Here is a 16,476-nt window from a genome sequence, read left to right on the forward strand (position 1 = left end):
CCACAATTTCTATACAGCTTTATTAGAAGCTACTACTAAATGGCAATTTATGTTGCACACACCCAGCTAGCTCACCTGATCCCGATTGTTGATGTTGGAGTAGGGGAGCTGTCCTGACATTAACTCATACAGCACAATACCGAAGGCATACACATCAGACTGAAAGCTGTACGGATTCTTATCCTGCATGCGGATGACTTCTGGTGCCTGGAAGCACAAAGAAAAAAAATTGTTTTTTTTTTTTTTTTTTTACCGTCACCTTACCTTTTAATTACGTTTTCAATTATTCTGAGTGGTTTTGACACTTTGCTGATCTAGCCTGTTTTAAAAGTGAATCTGGCAAGTACATTTAAGTTAAATGGAATATTTGCATAAGAAGCACTCTGAATGACTTGGGAAATATGAAACCTATGAAAAAACAACAGTACTTAATCTTCAAATAAAAAGAACATGAAAAAATAATGATTATCTAAAGTAGTTTTTTTTAACCATTCTAAATTATCCTAGTTTTATATGTAATAATTTTAAAAAACACACTTAAAATGCTTAGTTATTAATAATAAAAATGCTTTGTAATACATTACCTACTCTGCAACGAACACAGAACTGTCATTGCAGTAATACTACTCATACAAATAGGACTGCAGTATTGACACCCTGACCTACACCCACAGCATGCACAAAAGCACCTTGAGAAAAATGAACTTGTAAAAATGTGTTGTCAATTTCGGACAAGCTGCCCTAAAGATATAGCCTTTGTTAAATCAGAAGGCATAACTCAAGCAAAAACAGGTCACTATGACCTAGATTTTGATACTCTTAAGAAGCGATCCAAATCAAATTTAAAAATCACAAATGAATGAGCTGTTCTCAAGATATAGCTCAAATATTAGGTGAACCCTATGTTTATACCTACATGAGTGCCTCCACCACATCCCTTTCAGGTATGATATTCTCAGATTACTCTCTCAGCAAAAACTGCACCAAATTTACTCTTTAACTTGGGAGGAAAAAACTGCAGCAATTTATTCTTAGTGTTACAGAACACCCTGCAGTGCTTACAAGAAAAGCATTTCCTAATCTTTTTTTTTGTCCAGTGTTGTCTGTATTGCAGGATTATATTTTTAAACATATTGATGACTTGAAATTATTATTATTATTATTATTTTTAAATCACACATCATGGGTTAAAAATCAACTGGGAAAACTTCTGAGCATTTGCAAGGAGAAAAAATATTTTTGCAGGAGGGAGCGTGAGCATGAACTCAGATGACTGAGATTAATATTTTTCTCCTGGCGAATGTTCCTGAAAAAAGTTTAATACCCTGGTTAATTTACCTAACATCAAAACAATTTGGATTATGTTGAAAAATATATATTGCTGCAATATGTACAACACAGAATACAGCAAATGAGTTTCTTGTAAGGGGGTTCTGTAACACTGAAGGACCACTGGTTGCAGAAAGATATCCCATTCAGTCCAAATTTTTAAATCTGTATGCAGAAAAAAAACAAAAACATGGAGACACATGACCAAATTTGTGGCCCCATGATTAGTAGGTGGTATAGAACAGCTATTCATATCCAATTGTATTGGGTCCACATGGAAACCAGGTCCTGCCACACACTCACCATCCAAAGGATAGATCCAGAGAGCTGCTCGAACTGGTGAGAGCCACTCCACCGTGATTTCACCGTCGCCAGCCCAAAATCACCAATCTTCACCGTCAGGTCTTCATGTAGGAAAATATCTGAGCAGCAGGTCATTGAGGGGATTTCTTTATGTTTTTTAATTGCATTTAACTTTTGCTGAAGTGTCAGGCAACTGGGGTGGTTTTGCTATTTATTATTATTATTATTATTTATTTTATTTTTTTACCATACATAAGATTTCTGTTTACTCCCCATTGTCACTGAACAAGCAGACTGGGGAAATCTTGAATTAAGTAGAAATGTTTTTTGTGTGTGAGAATAAAAAAAAAAAAAGGCATCCCCGGGAACATAAGGGCAACAATGGTAATGGAACTTAACTGTGGAAAATCATAGACTACAGCTGTGTACATTTTCAGACAAAAACTGAAAAGAGTACTGCCTCTGTACTGAATAGGACAGCTATCACTCCTGGGTTCTATCTGGTGTGCTGAGACAGTTATTTGAGAATAGCCCTGACAAGGCATGCTAAATATAATACAAAGCAGACATATTTAACATGGGCCAATACATATGTAAACTAGATTGTCTTAAATGAAATTGCATATTTTGATATACCGATGATGGGAACGCACTAAATGTACACATTCAATTTTCTGTACTTCAGCTGCTTGTGACATAGAATGGTATGACTGAATAAGTACAGGTACACTAACCTTCCAGACGCAACAGAAATGTCCATACAACATTGAAGGGTGGTTCTCAACATAGAGCACAGGCAATTTTAAAAGCCATGTCAAATTGATTCAGATAGCCCCCCCCCCACCCCTTTTGTCCTGCAATACTGTAAACGTTCAGCTTCTGCTGCCTTCACTATCAAACCTGCTGGGAAGGATACTGTTGCTCTTGAGGTCTCTGTGGATGATGGATTTTGCGTGCAAATAGCTGTGAAGAAAGATACTCAAGATTAGGTGTTGCCTAACAAAACTAACAACCTATATTCATTTCAATATCATTCTTTCTGAGTAGCATGCAGTAAATGTTGATCTTGATTCAATGTTTTAACACTAGGGAGGACATATCAAGGTTCTTGGTCCCAACCCATCTCCTGTCCCTAATCCAATCTAGAGCCCCTTTCACACTGGCACTCCTACCTGGGTCCTGGGTGTCACTACTTATGATCAAGACTTTCTTTACTAATTATTGTTCATGTTTATTTTTGGATGACTGATTGGGTATATGATTGATGTTTAGCCTTTATGCTGAACTTAAAAGACATGCACGCACACACTGAGTTACTCACTCCATTCCTTGTGCTGTCTGCCGTGCAATGTCAATGAGTTTAATCATCTCAAACTTGGTCTCAATGATGTGAAGGTGGTGGTAGAGGCTGGAGCCCTCACACCATTGCGTTACAATAGCCAGCTGGGGCTTGGTGGTGTAGCCCATGAAGAGCAGGATGTTGACATGCCGTGTTTTTCTGAAGGTGGAAATGGGAATAAACAAAACATTAACTGCCTGATGCAGAAACAGATCATTTCACTTTAATATAATAATAATAAATCACATCCAATCCAATCAGTCACTCAGTCAATTAATCAATCAAAAATCATCTCTAATTCCAAGCGCTCCCAAGTAGAGGTCTTCACAGGTCCAAATTAATCAACACAAACCGACCACGAACTGACAATTATTTACTCGACTCGATGTAATTAGACCTGGATCCGACCCGGCCCGAAAAAACAGTGGAACATTTTTCCTTTCCTCAGCTTAGTATATACACTGACTAGATACAGTAAAGCAGTGTTTTTTTCGAGTCAACCTGGAAATCTGGCTGAACTACAGACTGTGTTTATTCCATCATGAACCTACAAGAACTGTAAAATTAAATATATAATATGTTTGTGTAAACGATACAAAGATAAATACATTATCTGAAAATCAAATGAACTGAAGTACAATCTTGTAAATGCGTGACTGTATTACAAACTAAACACAAGAGCAAATGGAATTGAGATGTAAAATTTGTGTTTTGCAAAACCTGTTTTCCTTCTTTGTCCACAATAACAACAGATGATTCCCACACCGCAGACTTGCATTTTTATGTGAGCTTTTGTTCATGGAATTAGTTTTTTGTAAGTTTCCTTCATGTCCTTCATAAACAAATGCATTACTCCGACTTTTAAGAATGATCTAAAAGAAACCCCTTGGATATGGGTCACGTGTCTGCTGCTGCGCTCTGCAAGCCATGGCATGTGCTACTGGGGGAAGCCAGTCCAGGCAACAGGAATTATAAACAATGATTTTTAGTACCAAAGAGAGCCTCTTTAATAGTTAGACAGTTTGTGTATTACTGAATAAACAAAATCGAACCCGACCCGTGAAGTCCTCTACTCCCAAGCTAATTATACATCCACAAGGGGAGGTGCCACAACTTTTTTTTGTTTTCTTCGAAGATGTGGTATCTCCTTATTTATTTGTTTATGTTATTTATATCACATATAACTATAAAACACTATAGTAAAACACCTAGTAAAACTAAAAATCATTTAATACATTGTGAGAGACTTCTGGTTGGAAGTTTATATTAGTATTACCACATACCATACCATTGAGTGTATTTATAGTTATGGGTGAGCAACATGCTCGTTGAGTCACCTGACGAGTGCTGTAATACTGAAGGTCCAAGATATGATTGGACAACTCTGTTTCTAAGGACCATTCCACTTAATTATAGTATTGTAGGTATAATTAAACAAACTACTTTAGGACCTGTGTGGAGGGTGTATTTGTGTAACTAAACCATTAACAGCATGGTTGATTCAAACACCTACATGACTTTGCTCACAATTTGTTTAGGATTTTGAGCAGAAAGTTGAACAAAAAGCTGCTTAGAGAGGGAGAAGGGGAATCAGTGGAAGAGCAGTGAAAATGCTACTTTCAACAATTCATGAAAAAAGTAAATTAAATAAAGTGTTCATCGGCTTAGTAATAAATCTGCGCTTTCTTTCACAAACACATTATAAGCATATTGTCTTGAAAAAAGCCACCTTTACCTTAGTACTCCAACTTCATTTTTAAAAGCCTGCAACTGTTGAGGAGTGGGAGCAGTAACATTCAACATCTTCACGGCAACATCACCTAGAGAAAAAAAAGTCCATTATTATTAATAATAATAATAATAATAATAATAATAATAATAATAATAATAATAATAATGTTACAAATCTCAGTATCTACATTCATTTTAGGATGCCAGTATATTATTATTATTATTATTTATTTCTTAGCAGACGCCCTTATCCAAGGCGACTTACAATTGTTACAAGATTATACATTATTTCACTTTATACAGATATCACATTATTTTTACATACAATTACCCATTTATACAGTTGGGTTTTTACTGGAGCAATCTAGGTAAAGTACCTTGCTCAAGGGTACAACAGCAGTGTCCCCCACTGGGGATTGAACCCACAACCCTCCGGTCAAGAGTCCAGAGCCCTAACCACTACTCCACACTGCTGTATATAAGACCCACCAATGTTAAGATCATTAAAAGAGACCACAAGGTCAAAAGTCTTAGCTGTTACCACAGTGAACACAGCCCCCTCTAACGGTTTCAATTCCCTACCATGCCATTTCCCCTTGTAGACAGTTCCAAAGGATCCCGAGCCGATCCTCTGACCCAAAGTGATTTGTCCTTCGGGGATCTCCCAGTCATCGCTGGAATCCCGCCGACCCAGGGTTTTCTGAGAACAGGAAAATGGGACCCATTAGGTACGGCACAAACCATGAGAACCTGGGCTCTGAGTGGAGCCGGTATCCTCAGAATGAAGAATTCATGAATACAGGCATACACAAACCCGCCATGCATACCCCCGCACCCACTGACTGTAATGCCTTGAGAAAAAGACATTCATTTGTCCTTTGGTACTATTTTGTTTTAAATTTATTTCATTTACAGCTGAAGGCCATTTCTTTCATAGTCTTTTCCATATACACATACATGGTCCAGTGGTTAAAGAAAAAGGACTTGTAACCAGGAGGTCCCCGGTTCAAATCCCATCTCAGCCACTGACTCATTGTGTGACCCTGAGCAAGTCACTTAACCTCCTTGTGCTCCGTCTTTCGGGTGAGACGTAATTGTAAGTGACTCTGCAGCTGATGCATAGTTCACACACCCTAGTCTCTGTAAGTCGCCTTGGATAAAGGCATCTGCTAAATAAATCTGCTAAATAAATGTTGTAGACATGCAGTCTTTATTATTTTTAAAGGCAACAGCAAGATTATATACACACATATAATATATTAATTAATATATATATATATATATATATATATATATATATATATATATATATATATATATATATATATATATTTCTTTTTTCTTCAAGAATAAGAATGAGACATTTAGATTGTGAATGGTTGTTTCAATGCCAAGGTCACAGCACATAGGCAGGCATCTACAGTGTCCATGAAATGGGTTTCAGAAAACCAAAAAACAGATAAACCGTTTTTCTAGTTTGCAGGAAATAAAGAAAAATATCTTTAATGGCACTCTGAAGTATTTTGTTGAGAAATGTTTAGTTTTGGAGAAATATTTAAAATACTCAACATGTACAGTCCAGTGTGGAAAGGTCCATATATACAAGACACACTCAAAGAAAACACCAGGCTTACCATTTTATTGCGGTCCTCAGAAGAGGAGGAAGAGGACTTGCGTTCCCTTTGCTGGCCAGGTGATTTCTGCAACGCTTTCACGTTCATCAAAGAGCCTGGGAGAGAGGCTGGGGGTGTAGCTGAGAGACCTGTTGTTGAGCCTTGTGAGAGAGGGGTGGGGTGGAAGAGAGAGAGAGAGCGAGAGAGAGACACACACAGAAAGAGAGAGAGAGAGAGAGGTTGGAAGGCAATCTCTGCAAGGTCTTGCTCTTGTGACATGAAGGCGCTGAGCTAAACAAGAAGCATGCAGTGACAGGGGAGGTGGGATGGGTCTTCGACGTGGCAGTGTGCTGGACAGCGGCAGTGCAGTTTGCATGTCATACACAATGCTGTGGCAGGGGGGCGCCACCCTTTCAAACCATTCAGCACCCAAAATGACAAGGAACAAAAAATAGTCAGCCTGTAACGCTGCAAAATCCAGAGTGAAAAAAGGTTATAAGTCGTGATTGCCGACGGCTTGGTTTATAACACCAAGTTAGTAGAGTCACTCTTAATGTTAGTGAACTGTAAATATCAATCCTCTTTAGTTAAATGAAAATCAGACATCTCCTGTGGCCTTTTATAGCCTGCAGCATATTGTACAGGGTATTTGCTTGAAGACAGAATATGAAATAAATAAATAAATAAATAAATAAATAAATAAATATATAGTGTCCCACATGTTTGGTTTTTATCTTTTAAATTTATCTTATTTTTTCTATTAAAGTTTTTATTTTACATATATTAAAATAGGGATAAAAATTGGTAAAAAGTAGTTTTTAACTGAAACATCTGTAAAAATCAAGGGGGGGGGGGGGGGGGGAAGAATCTCGGTATACACACTTTACATGTCGAATATGATGCTAGCATTTCTGGTTTCTGATTAATAATGTCCCTGACATGTATGATAAAGCAGAATCTGTGCGAGTCAAAGCCACATTTTCTCAAGTACTGGTACTTTGCGAATGTTTGGGAAATCGCTGTGCTGACAGAAATAGTATCTACAGGAGGTATTAACATGACATCAGCACAAAACAAGCCAGGTGTATTCATCTTGAAATCATAAAAAGAAAATTGACAGAACTGGCTGGTGCAAGCCATCGGGAGATGCATCAAAAATCACACTGGACATTTCCATCAATGCATTCCATAAGTTTACCAACTAAAGCATCACCATTTTCTGCCAAATATTTACGATTAAGATTGTCGGCATTAGGCAGTGTTTTAGCTGATGGACAGTACTGTCGCACAGTCACCAATACATACCTCTGCAATAAACTTTGCTGTCCAGCAAAGCACAGCGCTCTGACAAACTCATTAACACAGTCATTTTGTGCTCTCTTTTATTAAAGCGTGTGTAAAAGCCGCACGTGGATTGCTGGTCTCTCAGTTGACTTCATTGTTTTAGTTTAATGTGTCGCTTATTTTTCAGTATGTTCTTTTGTTGTCAGTGTGAACATGTACCTCAATGCAGCAGTATTTGCTGCGCTATGCATCCTCTGCCTCATCTGACCCACTTCTGCTATTTTTGCTTTTTGTATACTTCGAAGCATTCATTTTCTTTTGTAAACTGATTTACGTTTTCTCCCCATTCCTCATCCACTAAAAATATTACATTTTAGTATTTCAATTTAGTTTTTGATCAAGCTAGTAGTTACTACGCCTAATCAGGCTTTGATTAGCCAACATAATGAGGTGATAATCTGTTTGTGAAGTGACAGAGAACCACGTTTGAACGTTATTTGATCTGACGACTACACGCCTGCTGTGTAGGGCTGCTTTTTACAATGACAGAGTCAAAATAAAACAGCATTTTTATCAAAATATTGTGTATTTCCTAGAAAACATTACTGGGAAAATATTGAATAATAGACAAAAATCGGGTATAAATCAGTAAAAACCGAAGTCCAGTTAAAAAAAAAAAAAAAGAAATCCTGTCATTTTTCTGTAAAATTCAGAATAAACCAGAAAAGTGAAACACTGAATATATATTATTTATTCATTTATTTTTTTGGTCTGTAGATGAGATGAAACTTTTGGTAAAATGTTAAATCAGCTGAAAATAGCACTTTATAAAATGTTTGTCTAGTTTTATTTTAACAGTGCTGCCAAGATGAACCACAAGTTCCCACAGCATATGGTGATACATTGCTGGACAAATTTGCAATTGCACACATCCGCTCATTATACAAGTCAGATATTTATATAAATAAATAAATAAAAACTGTATTCATAATAATTATATATATATATATATATATATATATATATATATATATATATATATATATATATATATATATATATTTATTTATTTATTGTTTTTATAATTGTTCCGTGGATGCACACCACTAGAGTCCATATCACTGAATGCAATCTCATTTTAAAATCTGCTTTCTGGTTAAAAGGCCATACAACATCCTTGTTAAAACAGAAAACTCAACTAAATCAAGAGTTAAAAACCCCTGCTGTAAATGTAATGATATTCAAGTAGTAGTTTCTGTTTAATTTCCCAAATGTTTAACCTTTAGCATCCAACCATATAATCTTTCCATGCATGAAATATTGAAAAAAAAAAAAAGTTTTGGACACATACTAAATAGATGTTTCATTTAATCCCCCCTCCCCCCCAAATCCCATTGATTTATATGGATAAAAAATGGCATCCTCGTGTGAGGTTATCATTCATTCTCCATATAAAAAGACGAGAAGAGCTTTTGTATCCTTCCCATAGGATGTCGCCATGCATGAAAGGCTTAAACGTGGTAGTGTTCAGAACCAATCAGTAAAGCCATCATAAAACGCCCTCTGTGACTTTTTATAAATCACTGAAACACATATCAGTGTTTAAGATTGTGTGTACAGCATTTAACCGTATATGGAAAAGTCAACGAAGAAATACCGAATATGAAATATATTGCACTGCACACTAAGGTTAAAACCTATATTTGGTTCTACATATTCTTGACAATGGTTAAACTTTTAGGCAAAATTTAAAACATTTAACACTTGGCTAATGTTTAAACCCCACATAAGTACTATGTAAAAACAGGAATTCAGGTCAGTAGACAACACTGAATGGAGGACCAGTCCGGGCACTCACCACCTTTCACCACTTGTTATTTTCTAAGTAAGTGCTGCACTTTTGGGATGGATTGCTCATATTTTTGCAAGTATGGTACAGATACATAACCATGGAAACAAAGTTATTTGGATTGCAAGGGGTCGGAGTGTGGAATAAATTGTCAAAAAAAGCTGCTGTTCTGAATTGATTCATTCATCCTAGTATTTGTTGGGTGAATGTATAGACTGGAGAACTGTTTTGATTAGCTGAAAACAGAAGTTCAACACAGGGGGTTGACAAATTTCTCTACTAAGTTTTAAGATACAACTCCATCTACAGTAATACATTTTAGATAATATTCCATCATAACAGTCCTAGCAAGATTGTACCGTAATCCTTTTTTGGTTTCTTTGTTACTAACTAACAGACGATTGTTTTTAAATTTCCGCACACGTCATATATCACGTGCCCCCTCCCTCCAAAAAAAAACAAAAAAAAACAAACCCCAACAACTATATCTCTATTGAATCATAGCGTGAATGCGAGACACAAACAGGAGTGTGATAGTGAAAGTGGAGAGCGTGAGAGTGAGCGTGTGACACAAAAGCCTAGCTACCTCGAAATACAGGACCAGGTTCAAAATCAAAGACAATGTCATTGGGGTAGGAGTATAGGAGGGGGCTTGTGGTCCGGGTTCGAAACTTCCTCAAGCAGTGAGCTGGTTGGGTCTGGGGGGCTGCAGGAAGAGAGACAGACACACACACACACAGATCACAGGCCAGGAAACCCCACAGCAGATCCAAGACTGTCGCAAATTGTTCAAGGAAATAAGCGTCGGGAGTTAGGCACAGTTACTTTCCGTTTTGTCAACACTGTATTGGTGGCTTTGTACGGATGCACGTCATCTTTTGTGAACAAAATGTTTGTGCGGCTGCGTTTTGTATCAATGATTTTGAATTTTAAGAGTTTGAAAAAAGTGAATAAAGACTTTTGATCTTAAAAAGACCTACCTGGGCGACGCTCTTTAAACAAAATTTTCAAAAAAGGTGGTTCATAATCTCATTAGAGAAGAATTAGTCACAGAACACTGAAATTGCACCATGTTGCCACAGCTTCCACTGTGGACCATAGACAGTGTTTTACATCCCTAAATTTACAATTAAAGAAAACATCCCCACCCCACCCCCACCCCCACCCCCACCGTGGAAGTTGTGACAATGGAACATACAGCAGCCTTCACTATATTCCCAGCAATTTCTTTAGAAATAATACAATGACTTACATCCACTGTATGCAAAGAAAAAAATGATAGTACACATATGTACTATGTGTTGAAAAGGTATATCGAAGTCACATTTCTCTTGTTCTCTCTGGTCAGGACTAATGCTTAGGAAAATATACTCTGTTTTGTCTATGTTCACAGTGCCAGTTTGGCAAAACTTTAAAAAATGTCTAAGGTAGCAAAACTTTCAAATACATGAAAATGTGGGGAAAAAATGTATATACATTTTCGGTTCTTTTCAAATAATAAAGATGGGTTACAGGAAACCGATTAATATTTTAAATACAGACCCCCTTCCTCATACCCCTATCCCAAACCATGCAGCTTGATTTAAGCAAGTGGGAAAGTGAAACTATGCTCACTTGGAAACAAGCAGAACTACTCAGGTAGGAACAGTAGACCACAGGGAAGAGGAGGGCATGGTTCGCACCTTGAGTAACCGCCCATCTATAACTTAAGCACTTAACTTCCATCCTTGGGTTGACATTACCCACAGCTGAACACAGCACATTCATGGGAAGAGCAAGAACTTCATAGCTAGTGACAACACACAGAATAATTTGCAGGCTCTGCTATGCTAAAGATCCACTGACAGTGTCCCATGATGTCCCCCACTGTTGATAATGGTTAGATTTCTGTGCTCAGCTGTGTATGCTTTTCAACTGCTATGAATTGCTTTTGTTTTCTTTTTACTTTTGAAGTTGTAAATAATAATAATAATAATAATAATAATAATAATAATAATAATAATAATAATAAATCTTACCTCCATCGGACCTCTGTAACCCTTGATCTCGAATCAAATCCTAAAAAACAAGCAAACGATAAATAGATTTAATGCAAATCCAGATTACATTCACAGTTTCATTTTTTGGAAACTTTAGCTAGGGACTGCAACATCATTGTTTGGAATAAGACATCAACAGTGCTGTTGAGAGCCACAAACTTCAATTAAACTTTTATACAGTGGACTGTGGACTTGGATACTATTATTATTATTATTTTTTTTTTTATACATGACTATCTCGTTCCATATTTTTGGGGGTAATGAAGTATTTCACCATTCTTCAGGGCCCTGCTTCAGAAGCTCAGACTGATGAACATGACTTTAGGCTCTCTGCATGTGACTTTAAATCATAACTGGTGTATAACTGATCTACATCAGTTAGGATTTTATAGGCTTTTTAGTTTAGTGAAGAGATTGTATTCTTTTAAGCTGACCTGTCCTCAATGTCACGTGGTCCTAGGATTAGCCTTGTTGCCCATCTCAATTGCAAAATGTTTGCAGTGAGTTGACCAGAACGGAATACAGTGTTCCTAGTGGGGTCAAGCATTATGCAACATAAGCTTAACCTTCCTTAGGCTTGTATTCCTCAATTTCGGCAGAACTAAAGCAATAAGCTACTCACATCAATATTGACCGGTTCTATGGTGTTGATGTGGACATTGGGAGCGGATGATGACCGGTCTCTCTGTCCAAACTGGTTCCGGTGGTCTTCATCTCCTGGTCGGAATGACTGAGGAATGGGGATGGACTTCGAAGGTGAAGTTGTGGGGTTGCACAAAGACCTTCATGAGGGCAAAGGAAGAAAAAGTGGTCAAACCTCTAAACCCTGTTCCAGAACAAGGAGATACAGACTAGAGTTAGCGGGTGCTTTTCTTCTCTGATGGTAAATGTACCCCCCTCTAGCAATTCAACTGCTTTTCAATAGGGTTCGGGACCTTTGTTGTATCCGACTATCTGAAGTTTCAGGTTGTTCTGTGAAAACTTACGCAAGTTACTGCAGTAACGGAAGCCGGCACTGTCAATACTATAAGGACACTCATTGGTATGTGTAATGCTAATAAAAGTGAAGATGCCATAGTCTGGAACAGCAGCATATATATTTTTGAAAGCCAACTGTGTATACTGTACTATGGCTTTGGCTGTAAATACAGTACAAAACTAGAACTATCAGTATGATGAAAAAGTATCCACTATATTTACATGTAAAAAGGTAAGTGAGATACATACAGCCATATTCCCCCAGACTCTGACTCTTTCAATACATTTTGCTAGAATCTACTGACCAGGTTTCATCACAATGGAGAAGTGTTTCTTTAGTACAACATCAAGCAACCAAACTAATTTGGTGGCTTAGGCAGTCTGGTTAGCCATTTTTCTGGATGCATCTGTACTGTATATTTAAAACTGTACATGACCTACTGGACACTGCTCAATGCATTACCCGCTGGAGTTGGAGGGAGGCGGGGACGGACAGACTTCAGACACTGGTGTGGTCCCTTCTGAGCAAACCTCCTCCTGTGTGATAGGGTGGTGTTCAAAAAACTTGGAAACCAGCAACAAGCTGTAGGCAGAGGGAGCAAACAAGGCCTTAATTCAACAGATCCTGGAGACTGGAAAGCAGTGTGGTCAGAAATATGGACATGAAGATCATATTATAAAATTAAGTTTTTAGAGATTTCTCTCACCATGTCATTGCATTTAGACACTTGCATATCAAACTTTTACATACCAAATTGCATGGTAGTATCTTTATTAGTAGACAAGTTATAGAGAAATTTACTGCAGGTGTCAGTTTCTTGCGTGTTATAAGTTAAATTGAATATGCAAACTTGAATATACATACACACACATATATATATATATTATATATATATTATATATATATATATATATTATATATATATATATATATATATATATACACACACATACAGTGGTTTGCAGAAGTATTCACTCCCATGCAAACTTTTCACATTTTGTTGTTACCTGAATGTACTCCACAACGCTTTCAAATTACACTTTACATGTAGAATCTACACAAACTACTCCACACTGATGAAGTTAAAAAATGCATATAAAATATAAATAAGTAAGATTTACAGAGAAAAACAGATTAATCTCAGTTGCATAAGTATTCAACCCCTTTGTTACTGCAGCCCTAAATCAGCTCAGGTGGAAATGATTTGTTTGAAAGGTCACAAAATTAGAGAAATTGTTTCAGTCTGTGTGTACTCAAAGTGGTTTAACTTGTAGATAATCTCTCTCCGGTATATAAAGGCTTTCAAGCTGCAACTCACATAGTGATCCAACAAAGCAAATATGAAGACCAAGGAGCTTTCAAAACAAGTCAGGGATAAAGTGGTAGAGAGGCACAGAGCAGGAGAAGGGTACAAAAAAATTTCAAAGGCACTGATTATCACTCTCAAACTCAGTGAAGTCCATCATTAAGAAGTGGAAGATGCATCATACCACCCAGACACTACCCAGATCAGGTCGCCCTCCCAAACTGAGCAGCCGGGCAAGCAGGAAACTGGTTTGGGATGTCACTCTGAAGCCAACAATGAGTCGGTCTCTATACAACGCTGGCCTGCATTGACGGGTGGCAAGAAAGAAGCCATTACTCAAAAAGTCTCATCTTAAAGCACGTATGGAGTTTGTGAAAAAGCATGGTTTTGTGGTCAGACGAGACAAAAATTCCAAGCGTTGTGTCTGGCGCAAGCCCAACACTGCACATCACCCAGTCAACACCATCCCAACTGTCAAGCATGGTGGTGGCAGCATCATGTTATGGCGATTATTCTCTTCAGCAGGGACTGGGAAGCTTGTCAGGCTAGAGGGGAGAATAGATGGTGCAAAGTACAGGCGAATCCTTGAGGAAAACCTGTTTGAGTCAGCCAAGACTCTGAAACTGGGGAGGAAATTCACATTTCAGCAGGACTATGAACTGAAGCACAAAGCCAAAGCCACACTGGAGTGATTGAACAAGAAAATAATTAATGTTCTTGAGTGGCACAGTCAAAGTCCTGCCTTCAATCCAATCGAATATTTATGGTGAGACCCAACAAACTTATCAGAACTGGAGCAATTTTCCCATGAAGAATGGGCAAAAATGTCACCATCCTATTGTGCAAAGCTAGTAGACTCATAGCAGTAATTGCTGCAAAATGTGCTTCTTCTTAAGTGGCTGAATATTTATGCAACCAGTAAATTTAATTTTCTACATTTTCTTTGCAAGTTTGGCTGACATTTAACCTCTTCCTCATATAAGTGTTCAGTTTAACCACTACAGCTTTGAATAAAAAAAGCAAGTTTGAAAAACTGTGCACACATTATTTGTAATTCAACAAAATGTGAAAACTTTGCAGGGGTGTGAATACTTCTGCAAACCACTGTATACATATATACAAAATATGAGAGAGGAGAGAGAATACCACATACAAGGATATAAACACCATATTACAGGAGTCAGAACCATGAAAAATAGGTTCATGCAAACGTAAATCTAAATCTTGTAAGCAGACCAACACCTCTGTTAATCAGGTATTAGTATTATTAAACAAGTAGGTTGCCATGACCTGATTCATAATGTGGAATAACTAACTGAAAGGAAAGTCAATGCAAACTTTCATTGAATTTGAGCCAAGACGTTCCCAAGACATGGCCATAACCATCTCAGTCTATCACTTCCAGGTGCTGGAATAGGTGACAATTTTAATGTGCGCTTTATCAGATATAGATACAATTGGGACATACAGGCATAAGGGTAGAGACAAGTATGGGAGGCTCCTCTGCCATGTCTCCCTCTCCCTTTTTCTCACTTGATGCGGCAGAGAATAGATAACAAGGTGCTTAACTTACTCTAGTTGGTCGTAGTTGACACACATGAGTGGCACCTCTGTGCTGCAGCGCTGGTGGAACTTGTAGCCGCACGTCTGGCAGCGGAACCCTTGGAATAGAAGCTTTCGGCAGAAGTCACAAAAAGCCAGAGTGAAAAAGGTCTTTCGCACCTGATAGAGAAAGGTGGGAGTAGAACTGAATACCGAAGCATACGAAATTTAAAACTGCTCCATCATCTTGTTCAATTTCACACAGAGATATAATGCCTTGGTGGCAGTTTACCATAACCTTCCACAGTGTAGCCTTTACTGTATTTTCAAAAAAGCTGGCCTTGTTCGGTTTAGTTTACTTATTAACAAGAAAATAATTTTAGCAGAATGGACAAAAATGGTAGAAATCACAGAATAGAACTGTGTATCAACTATAAAGACCCTGTCAAGGCTTGTGGTCTGCATCGTTGACATGGAGCGGGGTTAAAGCAATGCAGCAGTGAAAGGGATCATTAGTTGACATCCCTGGTAATGGAACTTAAGTAAGAAAATAAAGACTACAGCTGTAGACCTAACATTAAGACAGTAGCTCAAAGTGGAGTCTCTAAGCAGCTGTAACTTAAAAAGTCACATGACCTCAATAGGGCAGCCATTATAGATCAGAAGTCTATGTCTATGACAGCAACACATTTTAGCATACAATGTTCATACATCCCTGCAAACATGAATCAAGGTGGTGGATTTGAATACTCATACAAGCACTCCTCACAGGGATCATTTGAATATCATTACAAGCGCTCCTCACAGGGATCATTTGAATACTCATACAAGCGCAGGTTTAAAAGGTAACAGCATGTGCATAGTCTTAAGCGGGGGGGGGGGGGGTTGGGGGGGGCAACTGTTGCACAATTTAACAAAGAAATTATATGATTCTGCCTAAAAACTGTCTGAGGCATCTCAATCTCCTGCTGTGCAATGGAGACACTATGAGCAGCACAAAATCATCCTAGTTTTCTCTATGAGATATGTTTATTGTGAAGAAACACTTTTAGCAAAAGGTAAAAACTCCATTTTGATATGTGCTGAAAAAAAAAAAAAAACTTTCGTCCAAAAAAAGACTTTTAACAACAGAGCTCCAGACTATGTGGTGATGCAATTTTTG

The 16,476-nt window shown here is 37.7% G+C and overlaps 1 protein-coding gene across 4 annotated transcripts in view; it reads right to left on the reverse strand.

Moving 5' to 3' along the window:
- LOC117419793 (serine/threonine-protein kinase B-raf) overlaps positions 1–16,476 on the reverse strand; it is a 51,412-nt gene that overhangs the window by 12,271 nt on the left and 22,665 nt on the right. For 3 of the 4 annotated variants that reach the window (XM_034032908.3, XM_058986303.1, XM_058986302.1), the window contains exons 6-17: positions 15,346–15,494; positions 12,929–13,048; positions 12,110–12,269; positions 11,467–11,506; positions 10,035–10,154; positions 6,337–6,476; positions 5,285–5,402; positions 4,707–4,791; positions 2,954–3,130; positions 2,549–2,595; positions 1,633–1,751; positions 76–207 (exon numbers count right to left, since the gene is read on the reverse strand). In XM_034032908.3, the coding sequence (XP_033888799.2) occupies positions 76–207; positions 1,633–1,751; positions 2,549–2,595; positions 2,954–3,130; positions 4,707–4,791; positions 5,285–5,402; positions 6,337–6,476; positions 10,035–10,154; positions 11,467–11,506; positions 12,110–12,269; positions 12,929–13,048; positions 15,346–15,494 (1,407 nt within the window). The remainder of the gene's footprint in view (positions 1–75; positions 208–1,632; positions 1,752–2,548; positions 2,596–2,953; positions 3,131–4,706; positions 4,792–5,284; positions 5,403–6,336; positions 6,477–10,034; positions 10,155–11,466; positions 11,507–12,109; positions 12,270–12,928; positions 13,049–15,345; positions 15,495–16,476) is intronic. The other variant, XM_034032906.3, reaches the window with a different exon arrangement.

This window comes from Acipenser ruthenus, chromosome 14 (genome assembly GCF_902713425.1).
Source record: "Acipenser ruthenus chromosome 14, fAciRut3.2 maternal haplotype, whole genome shotgun sequence".
Lineage (NCBI taxonomy): Eukaryota > Metazoa > Chordata > Actinopteri > Acipenseriformes > Acipenseridae > Acipenser > Acipenser ruthenus.